This window comes from Molothrus aeneus, chromosome 13 (genome assembly GCF_037042795.1).
Source record: "Molothrus aeneus isolate 106 chromosome 13, BPBGC_Maene_1.0, whole genome shotgun sequence".
In the NCBI taxonomy this organism is placed as follows: Eukaryota; Metazoa; Chordata; class Aves; order Passeriformes; family Icteridae; genus Molothrus; species Molothrus aeneus.
In genome coordinates, this window is record NC_089658.1 from 10,473,511 (window position 1) to 10,496,365 (window position 22,855).

At 39.2% G+C, this 22,855-nt stretch overlaps 1 protein-coding gene across 2 annotated transcripts; it reads right to left on the minus strand.

Annotated features, from left to right (window-relative positions):
• Positions 1-187: 187 nt before the first annotated feature.
• USP8 (ubiquitin specific peptidase 8) lies at positions 188-21,468 on the minus strand. 2 transcript variants are annotated; one of them, XM_066558549.1, is made up of 20 exons: positions 21,360-21,468; positions 16,668-16,838; positions 15,864-16,008; positions 15,241-15,326; positions 12,577-12,721; positions 11,922-11,979; positions 11,050-11,194; positions 10,627-10,789; positions 9,318-9,462; positions 8,935-9,128; positions 7,205-7,816; positions 5,881-5,970; positions 5,181-5,261; positions 4,550-4,812; positions 3,725-3,937; positions 3,061-3,271; positions 2,497-2,733; positions 1,839-1,981; positions 1,346-1,478; positions 188-1,127 (listed from the first exon to the last, which is right to left on the minus strand). In XM_066558549.1, exons 2-20 carry the CDS (start codon positions 16,769-16,771, stop codon positions 942-944), a joined length of 3,354 nt encoding a protein of 1,117 aa, XP_066414646.1. In that variant the 5' UTR covers positions 16,772-16,838; positions 21,360-21,468; the 3' UTR covers positions 188-941. The 2 variants fall into 2 exon arrangements, with proteins under 2 accessions (XP_066414646.1, XP_066414648.1); XM_066558551.1 differs by lacking the exon at positions 5,881-5,970.
• Positions 21,469-22,855: the final 1,387 nt, after the last annotated feature.

Sequence of the window (22,855 nt, forward strand, 5' to 3'; positions counted from 1 at the left end):
AACTAACCCTAATCCATAGCAGAGAAATATGTAAGATGCAACTAAAAGTTTTTAAACTAATCACCTCTATGCAAAACAGTATTTTTATGTGGAGAACCTTTAAACTGTGTAAGTATGAGTCAGACTGTTATTATGTACAATCTTGATCATTACATAACAGCTGAGAATGAAAAACCAAACCCAAACGTACATTTAACAGGATATATTTTTAAATAATTTCTTCATTAAGGTTTTTAATGCATGTGTACATGAAAATTTATATTAAAAAATTAAAAAGGAAAATCTTGTTTAGAATAACTCTGAAGTGCACAAATATTGACAAAAGCTAACAGAAAAAATAATACAGCTCTGCTTTTTTATTAAGTAGTGTTGCTATTACTTAGAGCTGGCAAATAAATGCAATCCTCTGAGTTTTAGAGATTCTCACAAAAAGGACAACATTTTATTATATACATAATTCTGATGTGCAAGTATGCAATCAATATGTACACTTACATTCCTAACTGTTTACATCGTTCTAGAGTATTCACAGTAGAGTCAAGCTTAAGGTTAGAAATGTGAAAAGGCCATTAACAGTGAAAGAAAAAAATAAACCAAGATATGCCTTGGGATTTTAAGACATTTTAAACTACTTGTTAATAGATTTCAGATGACTAAGCTAGAATTTAATTTTGGAGCAGACTAAAAATATAGTTCTTTTTTAAATAAACAGTAATGCAAGTATGCTCGTAAATGGTTCCACAGATGGCAGTATGACCACAAGCATTGCCCATTGGTCTCTGATTGTGAAGCACTGCTACGGCCCCAGCGAGCCCTGCTGGCAGACACCCTGCTCCTCCCACCCAGTGACTGGGTCTGCTGCACTTCTGCATATTTATATGCATTCCCAGGCCTACTTTGCTCTTGAAGAAAGAGAACCACTTTCCTTAAGCCACATTCCTTTACGTGGCCATGTCTACTGCTCGCTGTTCATAGGAAGTATAAAAGAGAATGTAAGCAGCTGAGGACTTCACCGAGGACGCCGAGATCTCGGACACTTCGTGGTCATCAAACTTAAACCAGCGCTGTTTTGAAGCATTTTTGCAGTAGGCTGTGTAGTGCCCCCCGTCCAGCCCACCGTAATGATTCTGTGAATGTAAGGCAAGGGTTAGTGGTCTTCAAAGCTGCCATTTCTTCCCTGGTTAGGGAAATAATCTAGAACATGAAATTTTTACTAAATCCCAATTGTTCTTTTTCAGGATGCAACTTAATCTGTAACTACAATGCAGCCTGGCTGAATCACACAGGCCACCCTGAGTCCTGGCATAAAGTGCAGCTGGAGTTTGAAATGTGACTGGTTACTCACCGATACTGAGAACAGATTGTATCTCTTCAAGGAAGTCTTTGGACCAATAACATACTGAGAGAGGTCAAGAGTTTCCAGTGGAAAATCAACTGAAGTTTGAAGCTTTTGTTTCCATCTTCCATCGTAGGAAAATCTAGAGAATTAAAAAGCACCATGAAAGGCTGTTCACAAGCTACTCCATTGTATTAAGCATATTCGTTTTCCCTGTTTTTAAGCAGGATGTGATCTCAACTAAAGCCCCCAGTTCTGTTAACTTTTGCTTATGTGTTTCTTAGCAAAAATAACAAGAGATCACTTGTGAAAGTGCCTTGGGAGTTACAGCCTCATAAAAGAAGCATCAGATGAAAATCAATTTCTTGCAACATTACAACTGGTAATGTATCTGTGACCTTCTCTAAGTTAAAATGCTCAGCCACTGCCATGGAACAATCCAGTTCCACCAAAGCCTGGTCATTTCATCCTAATTAATATCCACCAATCACCATTTCCTTACCGTTTCAAGTGCACAAGAAGAACAGGTGGTAATTTCCAAATTTCTATTTTTTTCAAAGAATCCCTTCGAGTTTTGCAATGGCTACAGTAAAATCTATTGTTATCAGTGAGCTTTTCTTCTTTGGAGAACAATCTAAGGCATTCCTAAAACAAAATACAGAGATTGTGAATAGTAGGTGTTTTTGCAAGTATAATCAAAATGCTTGTTTCCCATTTGGTTGTTAACCTGCATTGGTTATCTGCATCCTCCATTTCACTGAGGAAAAGTGACTTAAATCTATGTGTGGAAGCAAATTTTACTGCAGATATTAATTAGTGTCCTTCAAAATGTACAGACAATATTTTGTTTAAAACCACAGAATACTTACATTGTGACCTACCAAGCAAGTAATATACCAAAGCAAGTAATATACAGGCTGCTATTGCAGCTTCAGTATTTCCATCCTGCTGCTAACTTAAAACTTTTAAGGAATGACCTATTTCTTTAAACTTTAGAAGAATTGAAAAAAAAATGCAGATTCAGATCTGTTCATGTTTCAGGTCAATGCAAATTAAGCAGAATGCTGACCAACCCCTTCAAGCAGAGGGTGAGCAGCAGCAGCATCACAACCAAGTGCCAGCTGGCACTGCAGGAGCAGTTTCTCTCCAGTTGCCCATACCTGCAGAGTGCATTTGCTGGAGGATGCAAGTGGTAATGAGAGATACATGAAAGCCTCGAAGGTTCGGGACCTCTTGTGACACGTCAGACACTGCACGGTGGATTTGAACTGCCCTTGGAACAGTGCCACAATGATGGACTCGTTGAGCTGTTTGTGCTTATGCCAGGCTATTTCTGCTGCACTTGAGTCATCCAGGTGATCGTTATTTTCTTCCTTGTATCTTTTCCTGTTGTCAGCCTGGATAGCAGAAGTTTAAATACCACAGCAATATATTAGCATATATGTAAGTAAGAAATCTCATATAGGCAAGCATATGATTGATTATTCACAAGAATATTTAAACATGTCAGTGTAGCCATCCAGTTCTTGTCTAGTGAGGCTTCTTCTGTGACTCCCTCCACCACCTTATACCTACTACTTCAGAATTCCTACTTTAATTCTGAATAATCACATTTCTCTATATATAAGGTTAAAGTAACATAATCTTATGGAATAAGAAAGTTTTTTAAAATTTTCTCTTGCTCTTCTGACAGATATATAATTTCTTTTAAGTGTATTGCTTACTTTATTTAGGTCCTCATGCAAGCCATCCATTAGAAAGAGAAGCAATTCTTGGGAGTCCTGTTGGCTATATCCTGCAAACTGGTCATTAATTTTCCCAATTGTAATTTTGAAGTCTTTTGGACTGATATATTTATACTGTCCTGCCCATAAAGCTTTCATTATTACACCAAACTCTTCAGCCACTTCACCTTTATGTCCCAGAAAATTTGACCTATAAAATAAGAAACAAAAAAAAAAATCTGAGCCATTCAAATAACTAGGTTTTAATATTAATGTTTTAAATTCAAAACATGGTCCCAATTTTAAAATAATTTCTTTAGACTAAGGAAAACTGGCTATTAGACTGAGTTAAATTTTCATCTATGTCAACCCTGTAATTTGGTACCATATTCCAGATGGAAGGTACAGCTGTTTTCAGCATAGTTTTGTGAACTATTTAAATATTCAGTTTGGTTTTAAGAGACTAGCACACATGTATTTTATGAATGTGGTGACCATAATATAATTATCACAGTCCAGTAAAACCTATTTAGTGACACAAATGAATTTTGAAAATGTCAAGGTGGCCAAAAGTTACCATTTGGCTCCTACTTAAAAAAAAAACCAGCCCCACCAAGTGATCTTCTTGAATTGGCCAATATAAAGGCAGATGAGAGATTGTTACCTGTTAATATCAGCTTGATACAAGTTTCTGTTGAAATACTCAGCCAGGTGAGGTGCATTGCACAGACACTGTAATATGGAATTCATGTAGCAAGTGTTCCCTAGATTACGAAGTCCTGTCAGAGCTGGTCCCGATCCCCCAAACACAGGATTGAGATTGCGAATCTGCGATGCAGAGAGCCTGGAAATTTCTGCTTTAGTGTAACAGGCAGGTCTATAAGCAAAAAATTATTTTTTAGGAGTCTCAGACTTGACAAAGTTGTGCACATACACCAACAGACACCACACCTCACCCCACCACCCACAGGGACTGGACCATCCTGGCACCAAATACCATCATTTAGGGTACTCAAAACCAGCCAATGCAACAGTGAGAAATCCATATACACTGGCCTATAATGAGGCTCAGTTTTAGGCACTATCAGTTGTGAGATTTATATATTTTTTTCCCTTTATTTCTTTAATTCACAGATGAAGAATTAGCTGTTTAATACAGTTTAAAATCTGCAAACTTGCATTTCACAAACTGTCAGAAGATAGACTTTTAGTATGTTAACACAAATAACAGAACTTCAAATGCAACTGTCATCCAATTAATAGACTGTGGCCTCTGAAATTCCTGCTAATACATAACTATGATACTGATTTCCCAATGAGAACTGCTCAATACATTGAACTTCTAGCAACAAAATTTCAGTCTATTACTCATGCATCCTTTCAAACCCACTTAGAAAACAGTAAGGAATTTCAGTTGCTTAAACACAAAGAAAGTCCTTTGTGCTGTCATACTGCCTGAGCTGTGATCTAACTTATCAAACAAACATACTTATTGTCACGATTGACTGCAGGAGTGACAGGAATTCTTTTCTTGTCTTCCTCCTGGATGGCTTGGGTGATATCTGGGGACGAGTAGGAGCGCTTGAGCTTGGAGTGTTCCCTCTCCCGCTCAGCTGCCACCTTTGCCTTGGCTTTCCGGGTGGGAGGGGTTGATGGAGGAGTGGCTGCAGGAGCCATTTCTGGTGGGTACATCTGAACAGTGTTGGTTGGTGAGTGATAGTAGCGATAGGTTCCAGTGATGTCATCCAGGAACTTGGGGGAAAAAACCAAAATAGTTTCAAACTCAAGTGAAAATCCATCATTAACTTACCTATTAACAACAGCACGAGTTTTTCAGACATTGGGATATTAAGTTGTGACTGGCCTCAACACTCAATGGATTAAATTTAGTAGAAGGGAAATTTTCATCAAAATGCCTATTAAACAGCAAAAACCAGGAACAGCAGATGAACTGTCCTAGTTTCATTACAAATAATATTAAAATTCAGAAAGTAACTGTGTGGAAGTTAAAGGGGAGTAAAAAAAATGATACAAGGTTTAACTTTAGAAGTAAGACACAACTGAAATACAGGACAAAACGACACAGAACAGTTTGATTTTCATTTCAGAAGAGGAGTTACCTTTACCCAACCTGCAGGCAGCCCTGGGACTATCCTTCCCATCTCCTCACTTCGTGCTCTCATTAATGGCTCCCGCTGGGACTAATAAACAAAGAGAAAAGTAAGGTATGTACAGTTCCTAAGCTGCCTGTGACTTCTCTATGGAGTTACATGATTCAGTGCAAACAGTACAATAAATCCTTGATTATAGATAGAAATAAAATGTATTGTAATGGTAATTTAGTATTTTATATTGCTCAATCTAAACAAAAAACACTGGAATCTAAACAAAACGTTTGCTGACGCATTCCAAAAAAACAAGAAACAAACCAACCATTTAGTCTCATGAAAGTCACAAAACTCAATTTTTCCCCTGAAGAATCAGGAAATAGTAGGAGTATGTGCTTCTGTTAAACACATTAGGCTGAGCTTTTTTCCCTCTTAAAGTAGCACTTGAAGGTGTGTGCATGAGATGATGAATGCATGGAGAATGTTTGTTAGTGCCACTAGAAATACATCAAGACTTATAATGGAGGTTTCAAGTATTTTTCATATGAATATGACCAATGAAAAAAAGCAAACAAACACTGTCAATATGGCATAGTCTTTTCTTAAGATGATGACTTTCAAAATTGAAATGAAATGGAGTTTAACATAATATAATAATCATAAAGCATCTGTGCTTGATTATTTTGACTACATACAATACATTTGTATTTACTTTAAGTCTTTCAGTATCTTGTTCAGAATCCTCTCTAAGGGGTCCTGGCTTTTGAGCTTCACTGTCTGGTTGTCCTTTAACCCCCATTTGCTGCAAAAGATTTTGAAAGAAGGCTTCAATTTTCATCTGGCATGTCAGTAAACAATGCTGATAGAGTTATAATTTCTTTTTTGGTTGTTAAATGCATGTACCACAACAAAGTGGTTAAAGCAGGTATTTTTATTCCATCTACATACTATAGGCAATTCACTGGAATAGTTTTTGAAACTGAATGTTGTATTACAGTTTGTTCTGTAGTTTCAACAGCTCAGAAATAAAGTGCAGAACTTCCACCTACGCTACTTTACACCCTAAAAGTTGTGGGGTTTACAATTTGTTGTTAAACGTCAGGCTTTTTTCCCTTTCACTCTTCACTTGCCTTTTCCATGGAGAGGTCAAACCTCTCCATGGAAAAGGCAAACTGTGAAGCCAACATGAATTTGGTTGATCATAGGCCGTCATTTTGGGATAATGTGACATTTCTCTGTCAGTCAAAAGCTCATGAATGACTGTGCTAAATTTGCACAGGAAGATTTATTTTTGCTTTCTTGTTCATTTGGATTAAACAAACATCAGAATATGATCAAATCACAACTGCAATTACAAAAGCAGAGAAAAATATTTTAATTCAACTTCTTGAGAAGTGGTTGTAAAGACATCTGTTCCATTGTTGGCTTGCAAGTGGTTCCTGTTCTATGATCACATGATTTGCACATTGAGAAATTTTGCAATTTTTTTCAAGAATGAGGAAAGAAAGAACTGTGACACTCCTCCCTTCCCCCCAAGGTTTGGAACTGGACTGTTTTCAGCAAAAATCCTAGATGAGGATGTTGCTTTGCTTCCTGTGCCAGGTAACAAAATCCTGTTCTGTCAGTGTTTCTACAGCTGGGGGCACTAAAGGGTTCCTTATGACACCATTGTGTCCTTAACACCTCATACAGGACCAAGCTGGCACAAGAGATTAAACACCACCAGGCTTGTATTTTTGAAACGGAGGGTTGCAGTCTATGAACCATCATCCCTTCTAGCTCCATGTGAGTGGGAAATTTTGTTATCCCGTGGGGATTACATGCTGTCCACCTACAAGAAAGAAACAAGTTTGCCTTGGGAAAAAAAAAATCTATTTGTGTCTTGGTTTTAACTCTCTCCTCTACTTTTATGTAAAATGTGGTCTAAATACATATCCAATTATGTATTTCAAATTGCTAGATTAAAACTGGACTATTCAGAATGATTTAAGTGCATTACTACCTCACACTTGATGATGATTTTCTTTTTCACTGACCTTGCCTGGAACAGTCACAAAGGTCTGAGATGCATCACCCAGTGCCCGTTTCTGTGTTTCTGGTGTTCGAGTTCCTTTTTCTCTTTCTTCCATGGATATTTTGTCAATCTCAATTCTTTTCGCACCAATGTTTTCTGGTTCATTTTTATTTTGCTTTTTTGCTTCTACTGCTTCTCTGTGTGCTCTTTCTTGTTCCTTTTCCTCCTGTTCTCTTTTTATTTGTTCATCTCTCTCCTTCTGCTCTCTGTCCTCTTTTGATTGCTGTAGCTTTTCTTTGTGTTCCTTTTCCTTCTGTTCCTCTTTTGCCTTTTGTTCTTGTTCTTTTTGCTCTTGTTCTTCTTTTTCTCTCTTGAGCCTCTCTCTCTGTTCCTGCTGTTGCCTCTCCCGCAGTTCCTTTTCCCGTCTGTTTTTCTCTAACAGAGCAGCAGTTTCTGCATGGACCCGACTTTTTTCTTCTTCTGTCAGAGTGTTCCTTCCATCATGCACAGGCTTTGTGGAGCGGTCTGGAACTATTCTTCCACTCTCACCAGACTGGCTGTCACTGATTGTACTTGCAGGTTTTGCTCTGTTATCACCATGGATTTTTAGTGAAGGCTTTTTAGAACGATCCACCTGTAACACAGGTGCAGAACAATTCACTACAGCTACCACTACTCTCTTTGCTAAGCTCTTCCTAAGTGAGATTTGTAAGAGAATAAAGATTATATCAAGTTGACTTCTGCCAGAGAAAGAGATCTTTCAATTTCATTGAATCTTCTCATTCAAACTGCTTGTTAGTAAAATTAGGTATTCATTCCAGGTGTGAACTAATAAACAAGCCCTAAAGAATCATAAGGACAGCATTATGCACTGATTACCACAACCCTCTATTTTTGTGTTTTCAAAGGTGGATATTTTAGGGCAATCAGGCAGCCTAATTTGGGCTTGACCCTCTCAATCATGTGACAAAGCACACGTTCAAGGCAGATCTGCTTGATGGGAAGGGGTATTTAAGAATGGCTTATGCTCAACTGTTGCCAGTAGGTTGTTTTTGAGGCTGGAGTGAGTGTTCTGAAGAAATAAAAGCTCATCTGGTTCAGGGACAAGCAGAAATAAGGTCTCTAAATTTTACAGTATAGGGTCTCTTGAATGAGATCTATATTAAAGGCTGCATATAGAAACTGAAGAGCTTTTAGCCATGTCTACTAAGGTAAGTATTATTTTAGTGTAAGAACTCTACATAGGTGTTTTTATAAAGTCTTATTCACATGAAAGGAAGAAACAAATTCCTATACTTTCACTACTGGGCCCAGAGTGACAAACCACCTAAATGTTTTATTATTTGAATGAAGATACAGTGGCTGGAAATCAGACCTGTGGAACAGCTAAGGTAAACCATGGCTTAATTGTCCTCTCTGTATTTCATCCTATGTTGCTTTAAGTAGAAAGATTATATAAACTTTCTGAATTAGTGATCAATTGCTGACCTTGAATTTCTCACATGCTCACATGAAAACATTTATGAAAACTTCTGCAATTCTGTTGAGTGTATTTAGTTTCATATAGTTCTGTAGATCAGTTACCACAGCTTCACAGACCACCAAGAGTCTCTGTACCAATATACTCATGTACAAGGCTTAAACAAATGTATTGAGTATGTTTACTTGTGGATTTCGAGTTCTGGGTGTGGTGGGTCTCTAACACATTAACCATATACTAACTGAAAGAAAGGAACAGGTCAAAAAGCTTACCTCAGGGATACTTCTTGTAACTGACATGGGATTAACTACAAAGGAGCTGTCAGATTTTGGAACAGCAGCATCTTGTATGTTTGGTCTGTTAAGTGATTTTAGTCTCTCTTCCAAATTATCTCCCATTTCTTCATTTTCAGCAACAACAGGTAGCACAGGAGCTGGCTCTTCCAGAGAAGGATATGTAAAATCCACTGCAGGAGGGGGTACAGGAGGGAACCATAAGAGAATTCTCAAAACAAAACCACAAAAGCAAGATAAACCCCCCATTCCAACCCAAAATTTAGCTTTTAGCCATAATAAAGACTTTCCTAAAAACACCTGAATGGAAGACTCATCCAGTAAGTACAAATGCTTGGTGGGGTGTTATCCTTTATACTTACAAGAAACAGTCACTGCTTCAGTCCTGCCATGCTGGGGTGGAGTTACTCTAGCATTTGTTGTATACTGTGGAAAACAAAGGAGCCAGTTTTCATAACCTCCCTCTAGAATTAAAGGCTCATTCTGCAGGATGGTTTTGCTTTCCCACTGTACGGAAAAAAAAAAAAGTTTAAAGTTAATTGATTTAAAATAGAAAGTAAACTTTTAATAGTGTTGTTTAAATTCCTGTGCCTAGTCGTTAAATTGAGAGATTGTTTTTTGAGATTTTTAAACAAGACTTGGAGGTTGCAAAAATAGGGATCCTCTCTGTGTTTGGAGAATGCCCAGCACAGTTGGTTCCTGGCTCTGCCTCCAACAGGGTGTGAATATTTCTAGCAGAGAAAGAACCACTTACTGCTACTTCACATAACAATCCTCCATGCAGAAAAGTATTTTTATTACAGTATTTGCTTCAGTTTCTTATCTTGTATGTTTGCTGAGGGATTAGTGATTTAGAAAGCATAACACTGACTTTCTGAAACCCCTTGAGAGTTCAGGGTTCAGACTGCCCTCCTCCTGCTGTCCTCAGTACTAGTACATGAACAAGGCAGTCTAGAGAACAGAGTCTCTAAAGCAATTAAGATGGAGAACTGCTGAACTATCTCTGAAGCCCAGCCCTGAATGTCAAGGTAACAAAGATTTGCAGTCTTTCACAAGAGCCACCACTGTACAGAGGAGAGACAACACAGCTACAGAGAATTTGACTCGAAAATGCTGGGCATCTGCTCACTGTGGAGTCTATAAGCTTCCTGCACTATTGAAACTCAAATTTAATTTAATGCTTACCTAAAAGTTATATTCAAAAATGCAGAAAAGTTAACTGTGCTGAAAATATTTCTGGAGCCTCCTTCATTGCAGCCCCTCCACTGTAGGAAGTACCTGGCTGATAGGACTGCAAAGTAGGTGGCCAATCACTTTCCAGGGATTAGGAATTACTGCTGCTAATATAGGAGAGAAGGTGACTGTTCCTGGGAGACAGGACTAAAAGTACTTTCCCAAATAACTCTGTCAGCAGAGAACTGTAAGTTGATGAGCTGCTTATTGAGGAAGTGAGTTGAGTCATTCTGCTGTTCACCTGTTTGATAAATTATACTGTCATCTACTAGAGTACAGTATGAAACTTCAAACTACACTTCTGCTATCAAAACAAGCAGGTTTTGAAAACTCAACCAAGTGTCATTAAGGCCTCCATATACACACAAATATAAGTGCTTCAAGGCCTTATTTACTAAGATGAATTAATTAATGAATGAAAAGACGAAATTTGCCAACCTTAAAAAGTGCATCTTTCAGGCTCTGTAGAGTTGTTCCCAGCTTTAAGTCTTCAGCAGAACTAAACCAGTCTAGCAGTATAACATAATGGAACTGTCCTCTCCTCTTCCATGAATCCCTAGACTCCTCTGGGAGTCTAGCTTCAATCAGGTAAGCAGTATCTCTGAAATGAATTAACATGCATTTAAAGATTCATGTACAAGTACCATTCTGTCCAACAATATATAATCTATAGATGTTTATGTGCTGGGATAAAATAAATATGCATTGTGTTGAAGTCAGTACATGCAAGAACAGAGCTGTGCAGATACATCTCACCCACTGGTATACAGCAGGGATTCTGACACTAGGTGTACAAGCTTTAAAAGCATGTACTTTTTTAGAAAATTAAATATTTCACTCTCATTTAACATCATGTCTTACCCAGGATGGATAGCTTCTTCTGGGACACTGATGGATTTTGGAATACAGGATTCCTGATAGTCCTTTGATTTTCGAGCATCCATTATAAGCAATTCAATATTTTTGTCTGACATCATTGCAAACAGTCTCTCAGGTGTGACTGCTCCTTGAAAGAGAGAAGCAATTACACGTAAGAAGCCACATTATAAATGAAGATAGCTATGAATGGCTATGGTATCTGACTGGTGCAATCAAGACTGCAAACAGATGACAGAACTAAGAAATCCCACAAAGTCATGGAGGTGAGATGTTACAGTGTGGGCCTTTTGCTCCCACTGCTGTAGTGATCAGCCCCTGATCTGTTAGATTAGACAAATACTGAATATTTCAGTGATAAACAAGTTTAATGTATTGTGGTCTCATTTAAATCAAGCTATATAGGCAAGCATTTGTGAACTACATGCTGCAGATATTCCTCTTGAGAACTCTAGAGAACATTTTCACATACTCATTACAAGAACAAAAAGCAGAAGGTTGTAAGGAGAATGGAAAAATTTTGTATTTAACTGAGTAAGATGTCATATTTCATCCTTGCCTATCAGCAGTAGAGCTGTTTTTCTTTCTAACCTGACCACTTCAGGACTAGTTCATCTTCCATTACTGAACAGTTGAAAAACTAACTACAGATCTCTAAGTTTATGAGAAGTAACGAAGGCTTTAATACAGAGTTTAATGAATTACTGATTTGTTATAACTGAAATGCAGGATACTAGAATTTCATCAAAATATTTTAACTGTGAAATAACTGCTGAGAAAGACTGCAGCTGTGAGGTGATTAGTGCACAGTCATACAGAAACATTTTTCACATTTGTGTGAGCACTGCATCTCTTACCACTCAGGCTATCAGACTGATCTTTTCTTTCCAGTGAATGCTTTGTCTCACCATTAATCTGTATAAGGGGAAAAAAAAAGTTTAGCATGTAATACTGAGAACTAAGGTGGCTAACAAACGAAACTTATCAGACAGTTAAGCCACAGGAACAAACATAGCACAAGGGAGCTGCTTCTGAAGATGTGCTGAGAAATGTACTCAAAAGATACTGAGGTTGCTGCCCTGCCTAGACAGAAAACAGTTAGAGAGGTAATATAACCTAGGATACCATCATCTAACAGAAGAAATTCTTTAAGTATTTGTGGAGAATTAAGTGTTAATTGTTTCCACATTACTGCTAAAAAGTCAACCTTCCCCTAAAATGGAGATATGTTATCCTTAATATCAGTTTGTCACCATTACCTTGGGTTTCTTGCACTAATTCTGGCATAAAACAGAATTTGACTTAATCATAAAGCTCAGTCTATCTTACACAAGACTTGGAGGCTACTAGGACTTCACATATTCCAAAGAAATGTCAAAGAAGGGTTATGGAGAGTGTACATTACTTCAAAAAACCCCTGCCTTGATTCTGAACTGGAAATAGCTACTAGTAGAGACTAAATTGAAACTATCCATTCAGATTGAATTAGAGTTTGTAAACATCTTCACTTACCCTTTGGCTTTTTCCTTTGGAATCCACAGCACTTTCTGAGGAGTTTTTGGCTGAGCTCTTTCCATCATCTTTTGGTTCTTGCTTTTTCTGTAGCTCCTGTCTGTCCCTCTCTTCAAGTTTTTTCCGAACTTCGGCTTCCTCATATCTATTGGGGGAAAAAAGTGCCTTTTTTTTCAATACTGTGGTTTTGGGTAACCTTGGATTATTAATATCAAAATCACTAAGTCTTCAGTCAAAAACTTTAAAAGAAGGATTTAGAATTTTAAAAAGTTAAAGTATTGCCAGTTTTTGTATTCCAACAAACTCCATTTTGCTTCCTAACTATGTGGTCTTATTTCTCCCACTTTTGGGTTGGTTTTCTTATTGTTAAATCTTGGTTTGAGTCCTATTACATAGCCACTGATTGTAAAGCTATTTTTTTCTTAAAATCTGGGGTCATGCTTAGCTATGGTATCTCTGAATGTTTTTCACTTTCCATAGACAACTATAGGTACTGGTGACTTACAAGTAAAGTCCAATATATTACAACAGTCATCCCAGGTATTTTATTTCATTTTGCAATCGAGCCAGTGAAGAGTAAGTTAGCTCAGATATCTAAATTTGCTTTTTCTGGGAAGTCGGATCAGAACTGCTTTTACAGTAATCACCTTCAGAATGTAAGTTGACTCCATGATGTGCTCACCTGTGTGCCTGGTGCTTGTTTCAAACACTGGGCCTACAGGGAAGCCAATGCAAGAACTGCAAGGAGTTTTGGGGGGTGAGGTCTTGCATACACCTGTCCTTTTCATAAAGCCTCAGATTTGAAAATTACCCTCCCAGCCTTTCACCACTGGAAGGACAATCATGGTATTGTAAGCCATGATTGATCTCCAAACTACAGTTTTCAGATCACCACTGCAGGTTTGTACAGTCACATCACTGTTCAATAGTATTCACTTACATTTAATACAACTGAGTAGTTTAAGGGTTACTAGTATCATAAAACAAAAATAGAATGTTTGACCTAACAATTTGGATGACTGAAGCAAGAAGTAAAACATGAACTCAGAACTGTGTTAGTAAGGGCTCATTTTAACCAGATGTTGCGTTATGAGGGTTAAAATAACAGTGACAATACAGCTGTATGTTAATAACCTAGATCATTCAAATTCCACCTCCAAGTCTACTGCACTAATTGCCCACTAAGAGGAAGGAGGCAGCAAGTCTGTAATTTTATTTTCAAACAGGCTTCTTGATTTGGCACAGCCATTGTAAGTTAGAACTGAGTATTTTGTTCCCACTTGGAGTTAATGACACTAAAGCATATTTCAGATTTTAGTTTAATTTGGTCAGTATGAAATATTTACCCATCAATTTCCTATTTATACTTCTGAAGCACGTAGTAGGTCATTCATGTAAGCATTCCTGCCCCTATACAAGTTTCATCAGCTCTCCTTTTAGTTAACAATTAACATTCAAACTATTTGCTGGCCTACTGCCTGGGGAAGAAATTATACAAATAATTTCCTTGAAACTACTTCTGTAGTTACACAGGAGTCATGTTTCATTTCTGTTACCTTTAAATATTTACACATTTTGCCAGAGTAGTTAAAAGTTACTGCATCAACTCCAAAACTCCGTTCCTTTCATAAAAAGACATAAGTTACTTAAACAACAAGTCTCTACATTTTGGGTTTCTCTGATTCTATCAATCTTTACTCTTAAGAATGAATTTGTAGCTGTGTTTAATTTTAAGACTCACCTAAACAAAGAAAATCTAAAGATTGTTTCATACACAGTGTCATGAGCTCTTTGTGAAGTCACTTTTCACATACATGTAACTACACTCACAGTTCACCAAAACTAACTTTATAGATTTAGCACTTTGGAGGTATAAAATACACTTTCACAAGAATACTTCGAAGGAGGGGGGTGGGACATGACACTTGTGAAGGGAAATGTGCCCAGCTGCAGAGAGAGAGAGTTGAAAGAGTGAGACAGTTGCTAAGGATGCAAGAAGCAGAGAAGGCTGGAAATAAGAACTACTGTGCTAAATATCACCTAAAGATAGACCCTACCTTGCAACTTACTAACACAATTTCGTGGCTTATGGCACAAAGATTAACTTGTCAGCTGATAATCAGGTACCCAAAAGCCCATTAGCATCTGCTCATCTACATACTGGCAGAACTGTGCATTCCACACACACATCTGCAAGCGGCTAAAGAATCAAAACCTGGCATTTCTTAGTGGAAACTACATCCAGACTAGGGGGATTTTGTAGGCTATCTGATTATTAGGAACATTCATTAATATATTTGGGCTCAGATGACCTTGTGATAAAAAGGCTGAGGAGGAAATTGCTCTTGATCATCTCTCCTGTATATGTACTTCAGACCTTGTGGTGTCTTTTTATGTCAATTAACTAAACTAGGAGACACTGTCAACAAACCAAGGAATTAGCAGAAAGTGTACAAAATGACAAGTTATTGGAGTGTGTGGTAGTGAAAATTATCTCTAGTAAAAGACTTCTGGGAATAAATTTAAGCTCTCAAGAGTTTCAGGTACCTATGGTTTACTCAAGTGCAATTGCTTATGACTAAATAGCATGAAAATCTGCACTTGGCACACATACAGGCTCAAGGTAAAAGGAACAATGTTTTAGCCATCAACTATATTACATACCTGAGTTTAAGGCTGTCTGACAGTATTTCAGCTTCATCAAGAGCTTTTTTTAAATTTGTAGGTCCCAGAATTGAATGAAAATAATCCTAAAATGACAAGCATCACATAATATAAATATGCAGTTTAACAATGCTTACTTCTATGCATGTCACTATGCTTACTTCTATGCATGTCAAGAGTCACTAATTGTATGGAGAATTGATATTATAATGATATTAATGCTAAAAAAAAGAACTAGTTTGAGTCAAAACATTTTTCATTCAAATATGAGTTTGTAAGAAAGACTAAAGTCTAAGTCTAAGACTTACTAAAGACTTACTTGTCTAGTCTAAAGACTAGACAAGGCAACTTCACCAAAGAAGTCTGACTGGTAAAAATTACGGGAATGCTTTTCCATGAAAAAATATTCACAGATCTGACAATTTGTATAGTTCAAACATAAAAAGAAAACAAAAAGAAATTAACACCAGACTTCTCAAAAATCAAGAAAGAAAAAAAATAGCACCATAAGTGAGACAGTTTACTTAATATCAGTGTGATCCTTTGAATGTGCATTAGTGTAATTCTCTGTACTTCTCATACTTTGACCAATGCAGAAGAGATTAGCCAGAAAGCTTTTATACCTGCTGCTGCTTAAAATCAGGTCTCTTTCTAATAAGGTTATAAACAGCCACATATTTCATGTATAGGATGTAAGCTTTTTCTTCATCTCCATCCAGTCTGCTTTCTTCTGCTGCTTTGAAAATCTTAAGGGCACTCTGCACATAACTGAAACCAAAGAAGAGGAGTAAAGTACATAATTGTTGACTTGTCCTCAAACACCTTTTCATTACAAGATGTCATCTTAAGTGTTTACAGACTTCACCCATATATTAAGTATTTGATTTTACCACCTTAATATAAGGCTTTCATTAAATATGAATTGCAATCATGTTCCTCCAAATAATGTTTATCTTTGCTAGTTTGTTTACCAGCCTTATTTAAAATCTTCCATAATTAAATATCATAGTGAGATATGGAAAAAGGTACTCTTCCCTTCTAAGAATAACTTTCTTTCTAGGAAAAATTAAGTTATAGTAAGACAAAATTAAATCATTGATTGTCTAAAAATGCTAGAGGGAGGCAAAGCATTCAGACATTTGCTAAAGGTTTTGTTATTTTTACAGATTTGCATTTATGTAGCCTTTCCTCTAAGTATGTGGATTTTCGTGGGCATTGTGCTCTGTCCAAGTCATGCTTTGTCAGTATGCCAAGTGACTTCTGAAGGGAGTAAGCATATCCAATGTGACAGTTGAGAGCCATACATAAGACTATTGAAGATTTTGTATCTAGCAGAAATAATGAAGGAAATTTAGATCCACAACAAATTTGTTCTGGAACCACTAATATTTTAAGTATTAATTCAAAATCAATTATAACATATATACCTTTTTGTACTGGTCTTTTCAGGTTTTACTTCTGTCTTCTTGTTGAGATCTTTCAATGAAGTAGAGAGGTAGAGCTCCTTAGGTACAGATGCCACAGCAGGCATGTTAATATTGTTACTTATGTCCCTTCTAGGATGTTACAGCTTCTTAGAAGTCTCTACCAATATTTTTCTGGAGGAGGAAAAACGGTAGGAAGAGCCAAATTATATTCCAATTACTTTTAGTACTGTAGTTATAGTTACCTGTGTAGGTTTATTACCTAATTTATCTCACCTTATGTGAGCTAGCAAATAGAGTGTCTGAACAATTAATAGTATAAATTAATCTTTCAAAGTGACAGAATTATTTGAAATCACTTCATGTATTGATCAAGAATGTCTAGCAATATCTGTGCTAACGGAAAAATTAAAAAAAAATGCTGACTCATGAATGTTCAAAATCATCACATCCAGCACATTTATTCTACTGAAATGCCAGCAAGTATACTATCAAAAAATAGCTGACTCCTCTGTACTCTGCAAATACACATTACCCCCTCTGAAAAATGACTTCTAATGTCTTGCTAAGAGATAAGCTGAGAACAGAGAGGCTGCTACCATTAAAGTCTACTGAAACATCTCGGACACCCTGCAGGTCTTCAACTCCTGGGTGCCATTGACTTTGTGCTTTCATTTGGAAGCGCTCTCCAGGCAGCCATGAAATAGTTAAGCAGAATTTGGTCACAAGGGACTGTTACATCATGTTATCTGAGAAAGGGAAGTCCAGGAAGTCTCCTGCAGACAGTCTAACTAAAACTCTCTGCATCTAGTACACAGTGAGCTATTTTATTTTAGCCTTGGGGGTGGCAGGGGAGGAACTGAGCTCCCTCACAAGCAAGAGGGGAGACATTCAGATGTGAGCAATACTGAAGGAATGAAGGGGACTCATTAGAAGACAGACACTCAAATGATATCAGCAAGGAAGTTATTTCCTAGTAGAGAAAAGCCACATGGCTTTTGAGAAGATGAAGGTAGAGCATTTCTCCTTCACTCTCAATGTGATCAGCATCAAGTGTGACCAAAAAAAACCTGTCAGTGACCTCAGAGGGAAGTTTCACCTGACTAAATTGATCAGTAGCCACTCAATGAGGTAGTCCCAATCTCCCTCCCTCTTTCTCATGCTGGTCTGGTACTTCTCCAACCTCTTCTTGAGCCAATTCATCCTGCTGAAGAAGCAGAAAGGCTACACAGCTTGTGCAAGGGCAGCAGTTGGCATGGGCAGTCAAGAATGAGAGGCTAAGGTGGGAATGGGATCCTTCCAAGGCTCAGAGCTGTTGTACTCCCTGAAGTATTACTGCACAGAGCATTGCCAGGCTGACTCTTGTTGGGCAAGGAATTGGTTATCAAACAAAGACACTGAGTTAACACAAACATTTGGTCTAAGGTATGCCAAGGTCAGACTAACCAATATCTAGCAAAATAACTTACTGCTTGAACACAGATGCTGTATTTGCAAATTTCCTTGATAACTAGGTATCAGCTTTTTAAAACTGAAAAATTTGTTTAAAATCCTCTCTTAGTGGACTCATTTCCAGATAATTCTATAAAGTAAGTACTGAAGTCCTCAAATACTATCTTTAATACATAGAATTAAAAACATATCCCATACCTAACTCATCTTAAAACCTTGTCTTTTGTATATGATGTGTCATTCATTCAATTGTAACTTTCAGGGGGATACTTATGAGCTGAAAACAAGGCAGATAATTCATTAGAACTGCATGCAGTAGAAACAAAACACAGACATTCCCTGCCCCAAAGAAGACCTTTCCAGTACAAAAGCCTTTTAGCCTAAAACAAAGACATACTTTTTGCAACCTCATAAAGAGAGGCTTCACTCTTATTAAGATTTTAGTATTGCTTGTCTCAGTCTACCTTCAGAGCATATCTTTACCTGGCTTTTTTTTTTTCACCATGGAACTGTAAATAGACTTTTCCTTTGAAGCTTTTAAGTCCTTTCCAAATATATCTTCAATGTTTGCTCTGTTATGTAACCAGTATTTTCTTAATCTTAAGTGGCAGCATTTGGTTGTGTTCTGACAGAATATTGTAACTAAATACGCAGTCTGAATAAGATATGCACATAGCATTACTGTGCTGTGTGCATATGAGCAAAAAAAGCTCAAGATTATGTGGAAGATGAACCATTTAATGATGTCAGTAAATTCTCAAGTGTTGCTGACATACCTTGAAAAGGACATATCTTCTGGAACATCATCTGTACAAATCTAGAACTAGTAAGTAAAAGCCACCTCTGAGCTTTGGCCTGAAACAAAAATTGTCTTTCCACATTTTCCTATGGTCACTAAGTTATAACTGCAGGTCTTTAAACTGCCATGCAAGTTCACTGCTGAACTTTTATTTTCTGATTAAAAGAAATTTCTATGCCTTTTTTAAAACATGAGCTTCTAACCACAGTAGCTGATGAATGAGATATTAATTACCCTTTGACCTCCCACAGCATCACAATTCATAAAATATGCTGCATGGAGATGAGAAAGAATGGATAAGGAGTAACATTTTCTGAACTTTTTAAAAAATCAAATTCTCAACCACATACTTAATCAAAATACAGCATATGTGTTAAGTTGTTATGAGATTTCAGTGGCAGTTTTTAAGACATTTTTCTATACAGAATCTTAATTTTGGATCTGTAACTAACATTTTCAGGTTTATCCATCACAAATGCCCCAAGTTGATTTTAGTTACTACAGACTGACCATTGTTGACTGCTCAGTCTTAGCTTGTAAGAACCCTTTAAAATTCTTAAGCTTCTACTAAATTTTAAGATGCGCATTACCTTAATTTTCCTCATACTCAAATGAACATGGTTTATTTCCTTAATTTTTGAGCATGCTTTGGGAAGACTATAATTTCAGAGTCCAAATCAGGTCCTTTATTGATAAATATTGCCATCTGATTTTGAAAAAAATTTTTTGCAGATATCAGATTCTTAACTGGCCTAGTGTCAGTGGAGAAATCCAGTAAAATCCAGTTCCACAAATGCAGTTTGGAACTAGTCAGCATCAAAGAAAACTGGATCATAAAACCATGAATAGAAGAGACTGAAGAAGTTGTAATAGCTAAATCTACTATTAGTCGACCCTATGAGGAAGAAGCAACAACCTATTTCAGGTTTGTCAACTTTTATAATAAAAATTAAGATCAAACTCAAAACCTGACACCTTTTCTACTCCCAGCTGAAGTATTATCTCTGAGTCCTTTTTCATACCTATGAGTGCTGAAAACAAGGCCAATATCCCAAAATATAAGTAAAGTCATGCTTGTATGACTATAGGCAATTGACATGCTTAGAATGGATAGTTTTACCCTGACAGAGAAACATACCTGTTGGTGACAGGTTTTTCAACATGTAATTATCATGCCAGTTTTACTAAGGATATGAGTAAGCTTTAAGTGGAATGACTACAGAAAGAACAATGCACTGAAGCAGTTACACTGCAAGCAATGCACACACTAACACATTGTGAAATACTGACACAAGTAATGTGCATCACCAATTCAGGTATATAATCAAGTATTATTCACTTATTTTTCTCTCTAGCACTTGGGCAAATGAGAAATGGATTTCTCGTGAGCATTAAGTTACTCAGTTTTCTCAGAATTAAGTTGTACTGTCTGCACTTAGTACACAAGAGTTGGTTTTCTTTAAGATTATCAATTTGAGTGTAGAGACCAAGAATTTTTCAATGATTGAACTACACAATCAATCAGCATATTTAGTTCTGTTAGTCCTCTAGCTCTCTTCCAGGCTCTGGTATTGTTAATACTACAGACCTTGGTCCTGTAACCTAACGTGCATAGGATGATTATAACTATTGGGGCTTCTTATGGCAAGTTCATTATGCTCACAGAGAGTACCCAAACTTGCACTGTTCTTCTGGTTCCAGAGCAGTAACACATCACGGGTCTCTCTCTGGCCACGTACCCTGCTGAAACCTGCAGCAGCCTGCACTGCCAAGCCTCACAAGGACTCTCTCCACGCAGTGAGAAAACCCTTTGACAGACAACCATCCCACACTATAAAGTTTCTTAAATACACTGGATTTTCTGCAGGAAGTTTGAAAGTTATTCTAGGTAAAACCACAAATAGTTCCACTTGTTATTTAGATAAATGAACATTTGCAAGGCGTAGGCAAACAGCAGAGGTGATAAGAAGCCGGGGAGGTGACAGGGAGGCAGAAAACTCCTTCAAGTTTCTAAGCGGGCGGTCAATAGCGCTGCGGCGGCCCGGCCGGGCTGTGGCAATCTCCATGACACCGCAGCTCGCCGGCCGCAGGAGTGCGGCACTCTGGGAAGCGCTGCTTCCCTGCCATCTTCCTCCGGCCGCTCTTGGGCTCGGCGGCGGCTCCGCCGGCCCCGCTCGCTCCTCACTCGGCCGGGCTAAGGCTGGGAGACTGCGGGCTGCCCAAGGTCACAGCGCCGGCTCCCCGCCGGGCCAGGCCCGATTCTCCTCGCGCGGCCCGGACCGGCTCCCTGCCCTCCGCAGCCCCTCGAGGGCCGCTCCCCCCGCACGGCGGGGCTGGGCCCGGGGTTTCCTCCAAGGGCGCCCGCCCCTCCCGTCACTGCCGGAGCCCCCTCCCCGCAGGCCTCGCTCCCCGCCGGCCCAGAGCCGCCCCGGCCGCGCACTCACCGCCGCGGGGACTCGCTGCCTCCGCCCGCCGGCCCGGGGCAGGCCCATGTCCGAGCGCGGCTGCCGAGGAGACGCTACGCGGCCATGGCTGCTGGGGCGGAACTCGGCGGCGTCCCTCCCTCCCCGCTTCCCTCCCTCCTGCCGGGCCTCCGATCCCCGCGGGGGCGGGGACTGTCACGGCCCTATCCGTGCCGCGGGGCCGGCTCGGGCCGCGCGGGTGCGGTGCGGCCCCGCCGCTGTCCTGCGGGCCCTGCGGGGCGAGGCAGCGCTGGGGCGGCCGGGGGACGCAGACCCACACGCCGTGGAGCTGCCTCGGAGCTGGGGTGGCTCCGGGGGCGGTGTGAGAGGAGAGAGACGCGGTGATCTCGCCCAGCAGCAGCCGGCGGCCCCGGAGAGCGCTCCGGGTTACCTGCCGTTACCTGCCGTGCCCTGCCGGCCTCCACGGGCTGCTGGCCCGCCGGAGCTGGCTCCTCGCCTCGGGAGCGGAGATTTGTTACTGTGGCCAGGGCACTAAGAGCGGGCTCTGGGGGCTGTCACAGTCTGTAGGACATGCCAGGGTTTCTATGGGGTGTTATACTGGCTCACTGCACTGTGCAATCTGGTGTGGGAACCCCAGACACCTCTCTTTATAAAAATATCGTTTTTACTTTAGAGAAAAGTGGATTGCTAGGGGACACTCCAAGTTTTCTGTCGATGACAGTGTTTTCTGTGCACCTTGTGTTACTACAAGCATCGTATCTGAGGGATGGCAGGGATGTGTGGATGTGCTGGTACAGTCATGCTAGGAAAAGGGGAGAGGCTGGTCCTGCCGTGGAGATCTTACACAAATGGAGGAGATGCTCTGTGCTGCCACAATCCTGACCTGTCCCCCAACTGTGTTGGAGGGTGAGGGGATTCAACAACTACATTTCAACCTGGTACTCAGTTTTGCCAATGGAAATGTCTTGTGAGCTGGAGCAGTTTCCATCAGTGACTCTAGAAAACAAGGAGATCTTGGAGCCTAAACAGGGAAGTTTAGAAAACATGGAGATGCCTGTCTCCATGTTCCAAAATACTTCTGATTCCTTGCCCAGGAAGCTGAATTATATCATAGCACCTAGCACGGTAACATTGGTTGGTACTGGCCACATGAAAGGCTCAGACAATTTCTCTATCTTTGCAGGGTGTGTGAGTGATAGGCATGTGAAAGGTTCTGGGAGAAATGAGAACAGTGATATGTTTCCTTTATTGTGCAGAAAGGTGAATACCAAAGTAAATCAATAGATTCCAACAACTCTAAGCTGAACTGAATATTAATAACATCACAGTCTTTTAAGTGCCTTTTTCACACCTGCTCTATGTGTTTTAGCCAGGGTGGGTGATGCCAAAAAGTTATGACAAGATGGAAGGGGTAAGTCCACTGATGTCAGAGCTTGGGATTACAAATTAATGTTGACTCTCACACTCACTGCTGTCCAAACTGGACTCAGAGAACCCCTTTATTGTTTCTCTTATAT